Source organism: Eimeria necatrix, genomic scaffold (genome assembly GCF_000499385.1).
Source record: "Eimeria necatrix Houghton genomic scaffold, Enh_scaff417, whole genome shotgun sequence".
NCBI lineage: Eukaryota > Apicomplexa > Conoidasida > Eucoccidiorida > Eimeriidae > Eimeria > Eimeria necatrix.
In genome coordinates this window covers 1-15,000 of record NW_013654315.1, presented here as the reverse complement: position 1 = coordinate 15,000, position 15,000 = coordinate 1, and the positions used below count along the sequence as shown (strand labels likewise).

The 15,000-nt window shown below is 52.4% G+C and overlaps 4 protein-coding genes across 4 annotated transcripts in view; 1 reads left to right on the top strand and 3 right to left on the bottom strand.

Annotated features, from left to right (window-relative positions):
- ENH_00052290 (hypothetical protein, conserved) overlaps nt 1–368 on the top strand; it is a gene marked incomplete at both ends in the record, with an annotated part of 6,118 nt that extends 5,750 nt beyond the window's left edge. Inside the window, one exon of the mRNA XM_013581452.1 lies at nt 318–368. Within this exon, the coding sequence (XP_013436906.1) occupies nt 318–368 (51 nt within the window). The remainder of the gene's footprint in view (nt 1–317) is intronic.
- Nucleotides 369–956: 588 nt separating this feature from the next.
- ENH_00052280 (CMGC kinase, CDK family, putative) lies at nt 957–5,592 on the bottom strand (the record flags this gene model as incomplete). Its single annotated transcript, XM_013581451.1, has 5 exons — nt 957–1,050; nt 1,270–1,382; nt 1,591–1,729; nt 2,206–5,055; nt 5,513–5,592. The coding sequence occupies 5 exons, from the start codon at nt 5,590–5,592 to the stop codon at nt 957–959; spliced, it is 3,276 nt and encodes a 1,091-aa protein (XP_013436905.1).
- A 1,286-nt stretch (nt 5,593–6,878) lies between these two features.
- ENH_00052270 (leucine rich repeat protein, putative) lies at nt 6,879–9,629 on the bottom strand (the record flags this gene model as incomplete). Its single annotated transcript, XM_013581450.1, has 3 exons — nt 6,879–7,091; nt 7,468–7,636; nt 9,154–9,629. 3 exons carry the CDS (start codon nt 9,627–9,629, stop codon nt 6,879–6,881), a joined length of 858 nt encoding a protein of 285 aa, XP_013436904.1.
- Nucleotides 9,630–12,360: 2,731 nt separating this feature from the next.
- ENH_00052260 (hypothetical protein) lies at nt 12,361–13,668 on the bottom strand (the record flags this gene model as incomplete). The annotated part of the gene is made up of 2 exons (XM_013581449.1): nt 12,361–12,387; nt 12,829–13,668. 2 exons carry the CDS (start codon nt 13,666–13,668, stop codon nt 12,361–12,363), a joined length of 867 nt encoding a protein of 288 aa, XP_013436903.1.
- Between the last annotated feature and the right edge of the window lie 1,332 nt (nt 13,669–15,000).

Genomic DNA, 15,000 nt, shown 5'->3' with positions numbered 1-15,000 from the left:
ATAAATAAATAAATAACAAATAACTAAATAAATAAATAACAAATAAATAAATAAACAAGTGAATCGATAAACGCGAAGAAGTAAATAGATTAACAGCAAGTGGCACTTTTATTTATTTATTTATTTATTTAATTTATTTATTTATTTATTTATTCATTTATTTATTTATTTATTTGGTTTTATTTATTTATTTATTTATTCATTTATTTATTTATTTATTTGGTTTAATTTATTTATTTATTTTAATTTTAATTTAATTTTAATTTTAATTTTAATTTTAATTTTAATTTTAATTTTAATTTCAATTTTTCTTTCAGGCCCCGCTGCTGCCAGGAGACCCTGTGGCTGTCTCTTCGGAGCTCAACTGAAGTTGCTTCCAAACCCTAAACCCTAAACCCTAAACCCTAAACCCTAAACCCTAGAGCGTGAAGTTCAGCGAAAATTCAGCAGACCCTGCGGGTTTGGGGGACTTGGGTTTTTTCTGTAGGCCTCAATCCAAACCCTAAACCCTAAACCCTAAACCCTTGCGCGTTTTGTTCTTTAGACTTCAATTTTTGTTCTTTTTTCTCTCTGTTTTTTCTTTTTCGCTGCTCTTGGCGTTTAGAACTTAGGGTTTAGGGTTTAGGGTTTAGGGTTTAGGGTTTTGTGGGCGGCCGTTTCAGTTTCATCTATTGAGAAGCCCGTTCGCCATTTTCTTTGATTCTATAAAACGTAAACCCTAAACCCTAAACCCTAAACCCTAAAATGTAGTCAAGCCACCAGACAGTGTCTGAGGCAATTGTAGCACTTCAGCTTCGTTTCCGGAGAAGACGCAAAAAGGGTTTAGGGTTTAGGGTTTAGGGTTTAGGGTTTAGGGTTAAGGAAGAAAGCAGCCAAAATAAAGCCATGCAGTTACGATAAACTGGAGTGCGTTTATCCCAAACCCTAAACCCTAAACCCTAAACCCTAAACCCTTGTCAAAGATAAGCTGAAGGAGGCAAGTCCTTAAAAAGCGGCAGCGCCAAAGCCTCAGCAGCACTTATTCGTCGATCAGGGTTTACTTGAAGCAGCCTGAACAAAAACCCTAAACCCTCAAGCCCAAGCCCTAAACCCTAAACCCTAAACCCTAAACCCCAAAACCCGCAGAAGCTGCTCCGCCCCGCGGCTCCCGGCAATACTCTCTAAAACGCGGGCTGCCCAGCACCGGGCTACCGCCCTAAGATCTAGAATTTAGGGTTTAGGGTTTAGGGTTTAGGGTTTAGGGTTTAGGGTTTAGGGTTTAGGGTTTACTGGTTGAGCAGCTCCATCCACTGGGGGCTGCTGAGCACATCAAGTCTTCCCTTTTCTGCAAAGAAGTGTTCGAGGGCCAGAGGCCTTGCGGGGAACACGGGCAGCAGCCGACTCTGCAGCAAACCCTAAACCCTAAACCCTAAACCCTAAACCCTAAACCCTGGGCCTCGGGCCCTGGAGCTCAGCTGCCGCTGCAGCAAAGCCCAGCCCCTCAGCAGTAAAGCCTGTGCGCCCACGCCCCGCCCGCTCCCCAAGATCTAGGGTTCAGGGTTTAGGGTTTAGGGTTTAGGGTTTAGGGTTTAGGGTTTAGGGTTTGGGGACCATGAAGGGGAGTTTGTGGAGCTCGGGCCAGTCCTCTTCAGAGGGAGTTCCGAAAGTTTGCAAAATGTGCAAAATGCAAGACACTTCGCAGCTGCCTTCTATCAACTCGCTGCCGCAAAGGCACTCCACCAGCACGCACCTGCAGCAGCAGCAGCAGCAGCAGCAGCAGCAGCAGCAGCAGCAGCAGCAGCAGCAGCAGCGGCGGCAGCAGCAGCGGGAGCAGAGAGCAGCGCCGGGCAAGGAGCACCACAAACAAAAGCACTACCACCAGCGTGAGCACCAGCCGCAGCAACAACGGCGCCAGCAGCAGCAGCAGCAGCAGCAGCAGCAGCAGCAGCAGCAGCAGCAGCAGCAGCAGCACGGACCCCACGCTCCAGATGTCGACGGCGAGTGTGTAGCTGCTGCTGCCCAGCAGCACTTCCAAAGGTCTGTAGTTAAGAGTTATTATTTCGGGGGACAAACAAATGGCCTGGGCCCCGGAGTCGCTGCAGCAGCCCTCTCCCTCGCCTGCTGCTGCTGCTGCTGCTGCTGCTGCTGCTGCTGCTGCTGCTGCTGCTGCTCTCGCCTTCCGCAGAGACGCAGTGGGGGACACGCAGGGGCCCCCCAGCTCTTCACTGTCGCCTCCACTCGAACTCTCGCTGCGCGCCGCCTCTCCCCTGGGGGAACCCGGGGGGGCCCCCCAGGGGGGCCCCCTGGGGGGCCCCCAGGGGCCCCCCCTCCCCTTCGAGGGCCCCCTGGGATCCCTGGTCTCCCGCGGGGCCCCCCCCCGCGGCGAGCCCCTGCGAGGCCCCCTGCGTGTCCTGGGTACTGTTTTTGTTGCTGCAGTCCCTTTTGGTGAAGAAGGGCAAAGTCCTGGCGAGTCCGAAGTCGGCAATGAAGAGAGAAGAGATCAAAGGCGGAGGCGCAGGGGCCTCGTCGGGGGGCCCCTCGGGTTCGTCTTCTGCTGCTGCTGCTTCCTGCTGCTGCTGCAGCAGCAGCAGCTGCTGCAGCTGCTGCAGCTGCTGCTGCTGCAGCAGTTCCCGCTCCCCCTGCTCCCCCTGCTGCTCCCCCTGCTGCTGCTGCTGCTGCTGCTGGGCGCGCGCGCGGCCCCGGAGGCTGCGCATGCGTTTGCGTGCTGCTGCTGCTGCTGCTGCTGGCTGCTGCGGCAGCTGCTGCCAGCCCAAGAGAATGTTATCTGGCTTTATGTCTCTGTGGCAAACTCTTCTTTTGTGAGCAGCAAAAAGGCCCCGCAGCAGCGCGAAGGCAATGCGCATGCAAAGGCCCAGGGGCAGCCCGCAGGGGGGGACGCAGCGCGCGCAGGGGCAGCAGCAAACCGCAGACACCCAGCTCTCCTGCTGCTGCTGCTGCTGCTGCTGCTGCTGCTGCTGCTGCTGCTGCTGCGGGGGCTCCGAGAGGCAGAAGCAGCTGCAGGTCGCTAAGGGGCACAGCGAACCCGACGCGGCCTCCTGCGGGGACCCCAACTCGCTGGCTGTGCTGCTGCTGCTGCTGCTGCTGCTGCTGCTGCTGCTGCTGCTGCTGCTGCTGCTGCTGCTGCTGCTGGCGAGGCGCAGGTACTCGGCCCAGGAGGCGTAGCAGCGCAGACAATCCGCAAGGGTCCCCCCTTGGACAAACGGAAACCCTAAGTAGGCCCTGTGGCTGCCAACGTAAACCCTAATTAAGGGTATAACGTTTGGCGAGGGTTTGAGGGCCCGCAGCACGGAGACTTCGCGCTGCAGCACAGCGGGGAGGGCTCCGCCGCCGCGCGCTGCTGCTGCTGCTGCTGCGTCGGGCTGCTGCTGCAGCAGCAGCTGCTGCTGCTGCGACAAAGTCTCTCTCTTCCGCGCATGCAAGTACATTCTTTTAAATGCTAAAGTCTCTTTTGTTTTTCTATTTCTCACCAAGTAAACCCTTCCGTAAACCCCTTCTCCCAAAAGCCTCAAACCCTCCCACTCTTTCCATATTTCCTCGTCGTCCTTCACCAGCACCACCAGCGGCCCCGCTGCTGCTGCTGCTGCTGCTGCTGCTGCTGCTGCTGCTGCTGCTGCTGAGGGGCTCCCTGCGGGCCCCGCAGCAGGCGGACGCATCGACAGGGGAGCAGCAGGAAGGGGGGCCCCAGGGTCTGCTGCTTGCGCCCGAGACACTGGCACGCCGCTCTCCCCTGCTGCTGCTGCTGCTGCTGCTGCTGCTGCTGCTGCTGCTGCTGCTGCTGCTGCTGCTGCTGTGGCGGGATCCAGAGGGACTTCGGCTGCAGCAGCGGGTTCAGCGCTCTCGTCCTCGCTGCTCGAGGCAGCAGCAGCCCCAGGGGCCCCTGTCACCGCAGGGCCCCCTGGGGGGCCCCCAAGGGGGCCCCCTGGGGGGCCCCCTAGGGGGCCCCCAGGGGGGCCCTTCAGGGAGCCTCCAGATTGCCCATAAGCAGCAAGGCTTACGCGAAAAGGGTAATTCGGGGGGCCCCCTTGGGGGCCCCCTTGGGGGCCCCCCTGGAGACCCCCCTGGGGGCCCCCCTGGGGGCCCCCTGAAGCCGCCCCTGGGGGGGCCCCTGGGGGCCCCCCTTGGGGGGGCCCCCCTGGGGGGCCCCCAGCCATTGGACGCCTCCGGGGCTTCTTAGTCGTTGATAGAAGAGGGGGTGGGCCCTTTGCGGTTGCAGCTGCTGCTGTTGCTGCTGCTGCTGCTGCAGCAGCAGCTGCTGCTGCTGGTACTTCACTTGCAGCTGTTCCCGCTGCTGCTGCTGCTGCTGCTGCTGCTGCCTTCATTGTTGCTGCGTTCTGCTTCCTCTTGACCCTCGTGCCACCTTCTTCCTGCTGCTGCTGCTGCTGCTGCTCTTTTAGCTCTGCGTCCTTCGTTTTCTCGTCATGATGGCCACCTTGCTGCTGCTGCAGTTGCTGCTGCTGCTGCTGCTGCTGCTGCTGCTGCTTTTGCTTCAGCGGCTGATGATGTCTGTGTCTCGACTTATTACTCAAATGAAAATTCTCTACGGGCCTCAGAGGCACTCTTGCCTCTCTATGAAACCCCCCACTTGTTGCAGGGGGCCCCCGGGGGCCCCCTGGCTGTTGCTGCTGCTGCTGCTGCTGCTGCTGCTGCTGCTGCTGCTGCTGGGAGGCCCCTTCCTGCTGCTGCGAGGGGCCCCCAGGACGGCTGGAGGGGCCCCCTGGATTAGAATGCGCTGGAGGCAAGGGGCAGTCAGCAGAGCTGAGGGGGCCCCCATTGTTGTGGATGTTGCTGCTCGGCATTGGCCGTGCTGCTGCTGCTGCTGCTGCTGCTGCTGCTGCTGCTGCTGCTGTTGCTGCTGCTGTTGCTGTTGCTGAGGCTGCTCTTTCGATGTTGCTGATGCTCTCGTCGCAGCAGAAGCAGTCGGTGCTGCTGCTGCGGTGGGGAGTGAGATGCAGCAGCGGCTTTTGCTGCTGCTGCTGCTGCTGCTGCTGCTGCTGCTGGGGTTGGTTGTCTTGTTTGCTGCGTGGGAGCCTGAATAGATCTGGGGTGTCTGTACACCTGGGCTGCCAAAGAAAAACTAAAGAAAAGAAGAGCTGCCAGAAATGCCAAGGCGGGGTCGAATGCTGAGGTGTACGTACACCTGAAGCGGCGAGGTGTGGACCGGTGGTCCGGCGCGCTCAGCGAGAGGCGGAGGGGAAGCCCTCTGTCCTCTTTTTGAGAAATAAATAAATATTTATATTTAAATAAAGTTAATTTACTTTTCTAATTCATTAATTCCGAAGAAAAGGCAAAGCCAGAGGCTGCGGCGCTGCTGCGGACGGTGTATAGACACCGCTGCTGCTGCGGTGTCTATACACCTCTTTCAAACCCCAAACCCCAATTAAAACTCCAAATTAAATTAAATAAAACAATTTATTTCCTTTTTCAACTCCCTTTTAATTAAATAAAACAATTTATTTCCCTTTTCAACTCCCATTTCCACCTGCACGCCTTCCCAGCTGTACGTACACCCCACCGCTCCCCACCTCCGAGCACGCAAGTGACCCTGTCTGTACACCTCAAGCCTTCCGCCTCTTTCTGTCTTTTCCTTTTCATTCTTTTTGTTTTTTATTTTCATTTTTAATTTATTTCCGCTGCTGCTCAAATCCTAAAGGGTACTTAAACGTGGGGGCCCCCCAAACCGGGGGGCCCCCTGGGGGCCCCCCACTCTCTCTCTACCCTTTTTTCCAAAAGCAAATTAAAAGAAAATTTAATTTTTTTCAAAATCACAAAAAATGCTTTTCAGCGAATAATCACAAAATCCATTTTCCGAATTCCCTCAAAGGCCCTAAGCCAGACACGACCCACTACCTCTGCCGCCTGAAGCCAGCGAAAGCTAGCTAGCTAGCTAGCCAGCTAGCTAGCTAGCTAGCTAGCCAGCTAGCTAGCCAGCCAGCTAGCTAGCCAGCCGGTCACCGAGTTAAAAATACGAATGGCGCCACGCTGCTGCAGATTGCCAGTAGCTGGCTGCACATCGAGCTACCTCACCAGCTAGCTAGCTAACCAGCTAGCTAGCTCACCAGCTAGCTAGCTAACCAGCTAGCTGGCTCGTTGGCTAGCAGCAAATAAACAAATTGGCTAGCTGGCCGGCCAAGGGGAGCCGCAAGCAGATACTTCCGTCCTGAGCAAGCGTTTTGACTGGCTAGCCAGCTAGCTGGCTAGCTAGCTAGGTGGCTAGCTCGCTAGCTGGCTAGCTAGCTAGGTGGCCAGCTCGCTAGCTGGCTAGCTGGCTAGCTGGCTCGCTGGCGTTTGCTAGCGTGTGACCTCAAGTCACAGCAGGGAGCTCGGCAGATAGCTAGCCACTCAGCGGACTTGCTAGCTAGCTAGCTAGCTAGCTAGCTGGCTAGCTAGCCAGCTAGCCACTTGCTGGCTGGCCAGGTGGTCAAGCATCTGTCGGGCTCGTTCGCCGTGCAGCGCGTTGGCCAGCCAGCCAGCTAGCTAGCTAGCTAGCTAGCGACATGGCTAGCTGGCCAAATAGCCAGCCAGCCAAAAAAGAGGACAAACAGCCCCCCAGCTAGCCACCGAGCTAGCTAGCTGCCCAGCTAGCCACCGAGCCCGCCAGCTGCCCAGCTAGCCACCTGGCTAGCTAGCTGCCCCGCTAGCCAGCCACGCCCCCGAGCCGCCAGCTAGCCAGCCAGCCACCCAGCCAGCCAGCCAGCCAGCCAGCTAGCTAGCTAGCTAGCCAGCCAGCCACCCAGCCAGCCAGCCAGCCAGCCAGCCAGCCAGCTAGCTAGCTAGCCAGCCAGCCAGCTAGCTAGCTAGCTAGCCAGCCAGCCAGCCAGCCAGCCAGCCACCCAGCCAGCCAGCCAGCCAGCCAGCTAGCTAGCTAGCTAGCTAGCTAGCTAGCTAGCTGGAAAGGGGAGCCCGTGGCGGCGGGCCTGGGTGAGGGCCCAGTAGTAAGCCAAAAGAGGCAAACTCAAAAAGAAATTGTCCAGGGGGCCCCCCAGGGCCTCCAAAAGGGTACAGCCCAGCGCGACCCCCAGGCGGGCCAGGGGGGCCCCCACGCGGAAGGCCCCCACGAAGCTCCCCAGGAAGACCGCCGCAGAGCCCGCCACCTGCGAAACCCTAAACCCTAAACCCTAAACCCTAAACCCTAAACCCTAAACCCTAAACCCTGGAGCCGCGGTTTAAGGCAGCCCGCGGGAAACGCAGGCCAAAGACCCGCCAAAAGACGCGGGGTTCCAAGGCTGTGCGGCTACAAACCCTAAACCCTCAACGCTAAACCCTAACCCTAAACCCTAAACCCTAAACCCTAAACCCTAAACCCTAGATCGCGGCTGAGACGCCGCCCGAACGGCAGGGGAACCGCCACAGAGCGCCAACCCGAAGCCCTAAACCCCCAGCCCCAAGCCAAGAACCCAACCCGCCACCCCAAACCCCAAACCCCAAACCCTAAACCCTAAACCCTAAACCCTAAACCCTAAACCCTACCGTTTTGTCGCCTATCCACTTGGGAGAACTCACGGCCCTGCCCACAATGGCCCCCAAAGGGTCTGCAATGAAAGTGGGGGCCAAAAAGCCAAAATCTAAATCGAAGAAAACAAAAACCAAAACCAAAACATTAAATATTATTATGCCTTTGTCTCCGAAACTCCCGAACCTGCAAGCAACACAAACCCTAAACCCTAAACCCTAAACCCTAAACCCTAGGCCCCAAACCCTAAACCCTAAACCCTAGGCCCGGAACCCTAGGCCCGGAACCCTAAACCCTTAACCCTAAACCCTAGGGCATAAAACCTAAACGGGTTTCGCTGCTGGGGGCTGCGGCGGCGGCGGGAGTGCGAAACCCTAAATTAGGGTTTAGGGTTTGGGGCTTGGGACCTGAAGGGCCTGAGGAAGCAGAGGGAAATGGCGGCGAAGGCGACAGTGCAAACCGCTAATTTAGCGTGTTGCGGGCTGCTGCAGGTCTCGGGCAGCAGCAGCAGCAAAATGCAAAAGCCCATTGAAAGGTGAGTGAGTTTTCTGGCCAAAAAAGGAGAAAAAAAAGAACTAAATTCAAAGACAAGCAGCAGCAAAACCACCAGCAGCAGCAGCAGCAGCGTGGCTGCGTCCACCTGCCCGCTCGGCAGCTCCAGCGGCGGCCCCATTCCCCCAAACCCTAAACCCTAAACCCTAAACCCTAAACCCTAGCTAAACCCTCGAGGCGCAGCAGGCCGCCCGCCGCCGCTGCCCCGCCACAAAATCAGCAGGCTCCTGCCCCAGGCCGGCCGCCCGGCTAGGGTTTAGGGTTTGGGGTTTAGGGTTTAGGGTTTGGGGTTTAGGGCGCGGGCCGAGGGTTTAGGGTTTGCCGCCAGAAAGGGTTAAAGACAGATCGGGCCCCGGAGGATCGGCGCGGCTTTCGCGTTTTGCCTCTTTTTTCTCTTAAATGGACTTATTTTAATTATTTTTACAAATTTAATTTGAAAAAACTAAATTTAATTCCATTTAATTCCTTTAATTCCAACAAAGAGGCAAAAACTCCCGAAACTCGTCACCCAAGCCCGAGCGGTCGGGGCCCCCGCGAGCCGCGGGGTGTACGGACACCTCACATTTGCGGATTTTTCTCCTTTTTCAATTCTTTTCATTTAAATTATTTTATTTTTGCAAATTAATTCAAAAATAAAAGAAAATTCCGCCAAAAAAGGGGCCCGCTGCGGCGAACGCGGCGCCCCACACCCTCCCAGTGTCTGTACACCCCAGCAGCAGCGCCCGCCGCGCGGACGGCTCCGGGCTTCGGGTGTATGTACACCCCTAAACAAAACCCAAGTTAAAACTCCAGAGTCTCAAACTCAGAACTTTCTTCTTTCTAGCTAGCTAGCCCTCCTCTGGACGCTGCAACGGCTACCCCCACGAACTACCAGCTAGCTAACTTGCTGGCCAGCTAGCTGGCTAGCTAGCTAGCTAGCCAGCTAACCGGCTAGCTAGCCAGCTAGCTAGCTAGGCAGCTAGCTAGCTAGCTAGCTAGCTGTAAAGCTAGTGGACGTGGGCCACTGAAGGCCAATTTCGCGCCTACCGGTATGCGGGCCCTAGGTATTCTGCCACCTAGCCAGCTAGCCAGCTAGCTAGCTAGTTAGCTAGTTAGCTAGCTAGCTAGCTGGCTAGCTAGCTAGCTAGCTGACTAGCTAGTCCCAAGCAGACTCTTCGGGAGAATGCTGCTGCTGCGGCTCCCCAAGCCAGCCCGCCCTGTTTGCTGCTAGGGTTTCCAGCTTCTTTAAAACATCCGTGCGACTGAAGACCGAAAGCTGCTGCTGCTGCTGTTGCTGCTGCTGCTGTTGCTGCTGCTGCTGTTGCTGCTGCTGCTGTTGCTGCTGCTGCTTGCTGCTGGCGTCAAGGTCTTGAGAAGCAGCAGGGGCGTCGGGCTGCTGCTGCTGCTGCTGCTTCTTCTTCCTTTTCTTTTTGCTGCTGCCTTCGGGGCCAGCTTCAGCGGCAGGGTCCGCTTCCTGCTGCTGCTGCTGCTGCTGCTGCTGCTGCTGCTGCTGCTGCTGCTTCACTTTCTTCTTGGCTTTCTTTCCCTCTTTCTGTAGAGACCCCGACTCTTGCTGCTGCTGTTGCTGTTGCTGCTGCTGCTGCTGCTGCTGCTGCTGCTGCTGCTCCCGCTGCAGCTTCTTTTTCATTTTCGCTTCACGTTGCTCTATTTGTGCTGCTGTTTCTTTGAATTCATTTTTTTTAGTTTTTATTTTTATTTCTTTAATTCTTTTAATTGTTTCTTCTTCTCCATTCTTTTCCCCTCTTTTCTCTATCTCCTTTAACTCTCTTTTTTGTCTTTTTTCCTTTTTATTTTTATCTTCTTTATCTTCGAATATTTCCTTTTCTCTTTTTCTTTTCTTTCCAGGGGGGCCCCCAAGACCCTCTTTGCTTCCTTGGGGGGCCCCCCTATTTAGGGGCCCCTCTTTGGGGCCCCGTGCCCCTTGGGGGGCCCCTGTGGGGCCCCCCAAGTTCTCTTTAGGGGGCCCCCCTGAGGGCCCCCCTGTGGACCCTTTTGAGGGCTTCCGTGCGGGCCCCTCTGGGGGCCCCCCCGGGGGCCCCCCTGAGGACCCTTTTGGGGGCCCCCCGGGGGGCCCCCCTGAGGACCCTTTTGGGGGCCCCCCGGGGGGCCCCCCCGGGGGGCCCCCGGGGTTGAAGTGGATTTTGTTGAGGATTTGTTTGAGTTTGGAAGGGCCTTTTGGAATTAAAGGTTTTGTGTTATAAATTTTTAAAGAAGGCAAAGAAGAAAGACAATAAGCTTTTACTTGTTCCTGAATAAAAGAAAAGAAAATGAATTAAATTAAATTAAATTAAATTAAATTAAATTAAATTAAATTAAATGGATTTTTCATTTAAAAAGAAAACAAAAAAGGAGGAAAGAAAGGCAATTGAATGACATGAAAGAAGACAAATAAATAATCTAATTAAAAACTTGAATTAAGTCAAATTAAAACATCAAATTAAATAAAAAGTAAAATTAAAAATAAAATTAAAATATAAAAAAAAATTAAAAACTAACCCCTTCCTTTTCAAGCGCTGGGTTTCCAAGGAAATTAACTTGAGTAATCTTCAAGTGGGGCCCCACAGGCTTTATATCCCTGCAGTAAACCCTAAACCCTAAACCCTAAACCCTAAACCCCAAACCCTAAACCCTAAACCCCAAACCCTAAACCCTAAACCCCAAACCCTGTCCTTGCGGTCCCCCTGCGCTCCCCCCGCTCCGTTGAGAAAGCTACTCCACCCTCAGCTGCTCCCTAGGGCTCACTAGGGCCTAGGGTTTAGGGTTTAGGGTTTAGGGTTTAGGGTTTAGGGTTTGTTACTGGAGGGTGGAGAGGAGGTTGTGGCCCAAGTCCAGAATGCCCAAGCTGGGCATACACCTCAACTCTTCTGTCAATTTAATTAAGAGAGGAGGTTGTGGCCCAAGTCCAGAATGCCCAAGCTGGGCATACACCTCAACTCTTCTGTCAATTTAATTATTTTGTTTTTCGCCAATCGCAATTCAAAAAGAGAACTCAAACGCTCGCTAAACGGAAAGTGCTGCACGCAAACCCCCGAGAACTAGCTAGCTAGCTAGCTAGCTAGCTGTCTGGCTAGCTGGCTAGCTGGCTAGCTAGCTGCCTACCCGGCCAGCTGGATGGCTGGATAACTAGCTGGCTAGCTGGCTAGCTGGCTGGCTAGCTGGCTAGCTGGATGGCTAGCTGGCTAGCTGGATGGCTGGATAGCTAGCTGGGTGGCTGGATAGCTAGCTGGATAGCTGGCTAACTAGCTGGATAGCTGGGTAGCTAGCTGAATAGCTGGCTAGATAGCCGGGTAGCTAGCCGGCTAGCTGGCTGAGTGGCTGGACAGCTAGCTAGCTCCCTGGCTAGCTGGCTAGTTGGATGGCTAGCTGGCTAGCTAGCTTGCTAGTTGCCGAACCCCCTAGCTAGCTGGGTGGCTAGCTGGCTCGGTGTCTAGCTAGCTAGAGGCCTGGCTGGCTAGCTAACTAGCTAGCTAGCTAGCTAAGTGGCTAACTGGCTAGTGCAGCTGGCTAGCTAGCCAGCTAGCTAGCTAGCTGCCTCGGAACAAGCGCCCTAAACAGCTGCTGCCTGGAACGCAGGCCCTAGGGTTTAGGGCTTAGGGTTTAGGGTTTAGGGTTTAGGGTTTACCTTGAGCTGGTTTTCAGAAAGAGAAAGTTTTTTGAGATTTGGCAGCGGCTGAGGGGGATGGGCAAAAGAAGTGATTTGGTTTCTTGAAAGAACTAAACAAAAAGATAAAAATAAAAATAAAAATAAAAATGAAAATAAAATAAAAATAAAGTAAATAATTAAATTAGTTAGTTTTAAACGATTAATTAATTAATTAATTAATTAATTAATTAATTAATTAATAATAGTAGTACGTAATTAATTAATTAATTAATTAATTCAAGACAAATGAAAAGCAAAAAAATAAAAAAGATAAAAAGAGACACACGACATTACAATTAAAAAATAAAAAGATAAAAAGGAAAAATAAAATAAAAGAGAAAAACAAAAAAAAGGTAAAAGGAGATTAAAAAGGAAAAAAGAATTAAAGAAGAGAAATAAAATCACAAGTGGAAATAAATTAAATAAAAATAAAAAATAAAAAACAGGATAAAAAAGATAAAAATAAAAAATGAAAACAAAAATAAAATAATGAAAATAAATAAATGAAACAAATACAAGCAAATTGCAAACATTAAAAGTAAATAGATATATAAAAATAAAGATAAATACACAAAGTAAAGAAATAAAATAAAGATAAAAACAAAAATTGAAAGAAATAAAATAAAAATAAAAAAGAAATTGAATTAAATTAAATTAAATTAAATTAAATTAAAAAAAATAAAAAAGTATTTCTTACTGAGGACTTCCACTCTCGTCAGGTATTGCCCAAAAGGGACTCTTCCTGAAAAAGAAATAAAGTAAAATAAAATAAAATAAAATAAAATAAAATAAAATAAATAAATTAAATTAAATTAAATTAATTAAATTAATTGAGTTAGTTAAATTAATTAAATTAAATTAATTAAATTGAATTAAAGCAATTGATTGTTTGATTCAGCTGTTTTTCGCTTTCAGCAGCAACCCCTAAACCCTAAACCCTAATAGCGTGGATTAGAGGGCTGCTAGCGAGGGCCCCTGGGGGCCCCTGGGGGCCCCCTGGGGCCCCCGAGGCCCTGGCGAAGATCTTTTTTTCTGTGGGTCCATTTTTTGTGTTTTTTTGGAATTTTGGATTCTTTTTGTTTGAAAAAAAGAATAAAAAAAGGAAAAAAGCATTAAATTCAATAAAATAATTCATTTAATTCAATAAAATGAATTAAATGGCATTAAATGGAACTAATTGGACCCGAAAAGGAGCCAAACTCGCCTTGTTGGCGCGGAGGTCGAGCAGGCGGAGCCCGCCGAGGCCGCCGAGGGCCCCCCCGAGGCTGGAAATGGAATTGCTGCAGAGTTTTAATTCTTTTAAATTAAAATTAAAATTTAAAAAATTAAAATTAATTATTTTGTTGAAAGAAAAATCCGCCTTTTCGAGCTGCTTCAAAGGACCCAGGTCCTCAGCTGTACAGACACCCCGGCCCCGCAGGTCCAGCGCCCGCACCGCCCCCAGCCCCTGCTGCTGCTGCTGCTGCTGCTGCTGCTGCGGCTGCTGCTGCTGCTGCTGCTGCTGCTGCTGGTGCTGCTGCTGCTGCTGCTGCTGCGCTGCTGCTGCTGCTGCTTCTGCTGCTAACGCCAGAGTCAGGTGCGGTATTGCTGGCAGCTTCGCCCGTGCTGCTGCTGCTGCTGCTGCTGCTGCTGCTGCTGCCTTCCCAGCGCGAACAGCCTCCAACGCCCACTGCGGCACCTTCCCGCTGCTCCCCCTGCTGCTGCTGCTGCTGCTGCTGCTGCTGCTGCTGCCATCCGGGCTTTCCTTAGCTTTCGACTTCTCCTTTAGGCCATCACGGCCTGCCAAAGGGCCCTCCTTTCTTTTCTTACTCTGGGGGGCCCCCGGGGGCCCCTGATGGTCTCTGGGGGCCCCCCTAGTACCCTTGTGGGCCCCCTGGGGGCCCCCAGGGGGCCCCCCTGACCCTTTGCGGGGCCCCTGGGGGCCCCCAGGGGCCCCCTTAAACCCCTTGGGGGCCCCCTTGGGCCTCTTGGGGGGCCCCCCGGGGGCCCCCTTCGATTGTTTGCTGCTGCTGTTTGGCCCCATAGGCAGGAGGGGCCCTGGGGGTTTGGCGGGTTGGGGGGCCCCCGCTGGCCAGGAGAAACTAGGGTTTAGGGTTTAGGGTTTAGGGTTTTATTTTGAACTTATTACTTAATAATCTTCATTTATTTCATCTTTTTAATGTTTTCATACCAGAAAAGCAAACAAAGAAGTCCGAGGGCCCCCGGGGGGCCCCCAGGGGGCCCCTCGGGGCCCCCTAGGCCCCCATGGGCCCCACAGCACAGGGTTCTTCCAGCCGCTAAACCCTAAACCCTAAACCCTAAACCCTAAACCCTAAATCTTAGTTACACAAAAAAGGCAAAGGCTGCGAATGATCGCAAACCTTACACCCTTCGCGGCAAGCAAGGGCCTAGACTGGACCACCCAAACCCTAAACCCTAAACCCTAAACCCTAAACCCTAAACCCTCGAAGCTGTTCACGTATTGCATCTAAACCCTAAACCCTAGACAGAGAAGCAAACTATTTGTGTCCAAACTATAAGCCCTTTCCAGAATGCAGCTTAAACCCTAAACCCTAATTGGCGGTTTTCAGGAAACGAGGGTTTAGGGTTTACAAAAGCAGCAGCCCAGACTTCCATTAGAGGGCAGATAATGCTTCATGCCCAAACCCTAAAGCCTAAACCCTAAACCCTAAGTAGCAGCTGTGTCGTGCCTTTCATGCCGTAAACCCTAAACCCTAGACCCTAAACCCTTACTTCACATGAGAATGTAGCCACTGCGTGGTGCCTCTGAAGCCCTAAACCCTAAACCACCCTAAACCCTAAACCCTAATCTCAGATCAGAGTGTAGCCACTACGTTGTGTTTCTCAAACCCTAAACCCTAATTCAGATTGGAGTTTAGCCACTGAGTCGTGCCTCCCAAACCCTAAACCCTAGGCCAAACCCTAAACCCTAAACCCGCATTTGGAATTCGAGTTTAGACATTGCTCGTGCCTCTCAAGCCCCAAACCCTAAACCCTAAACCCTAGTATTTGCAGCACTAGCAGGGAAGATACCGCTGTTTTGCTAGCCCCTGAATTGGGGTTTGGTGTTTTGTAAACCCTAATTTAGGGTTTGTGGTTTGTCTCATCTTACTTAAAGTGAAACGGTTGCTCGAAGCACAAAAATAATAGCAGCAGCAGTGCTGCTGCTCCTGCAGCTAGCTATCTATTTGCCAGCTAGCTATTTGCTAGCTAGCCAGGCATTGGCTAGCTAGCTGCAATTCCAATTGGCTACACAGCTAGCTAGCGCCACAGCTAGCTAGCCGAGCTCTTTATGAATCCATTAACCATTCATCGGCCTCAGCTAGCCACAGCAGCTAGCCACCCACCCACCCAC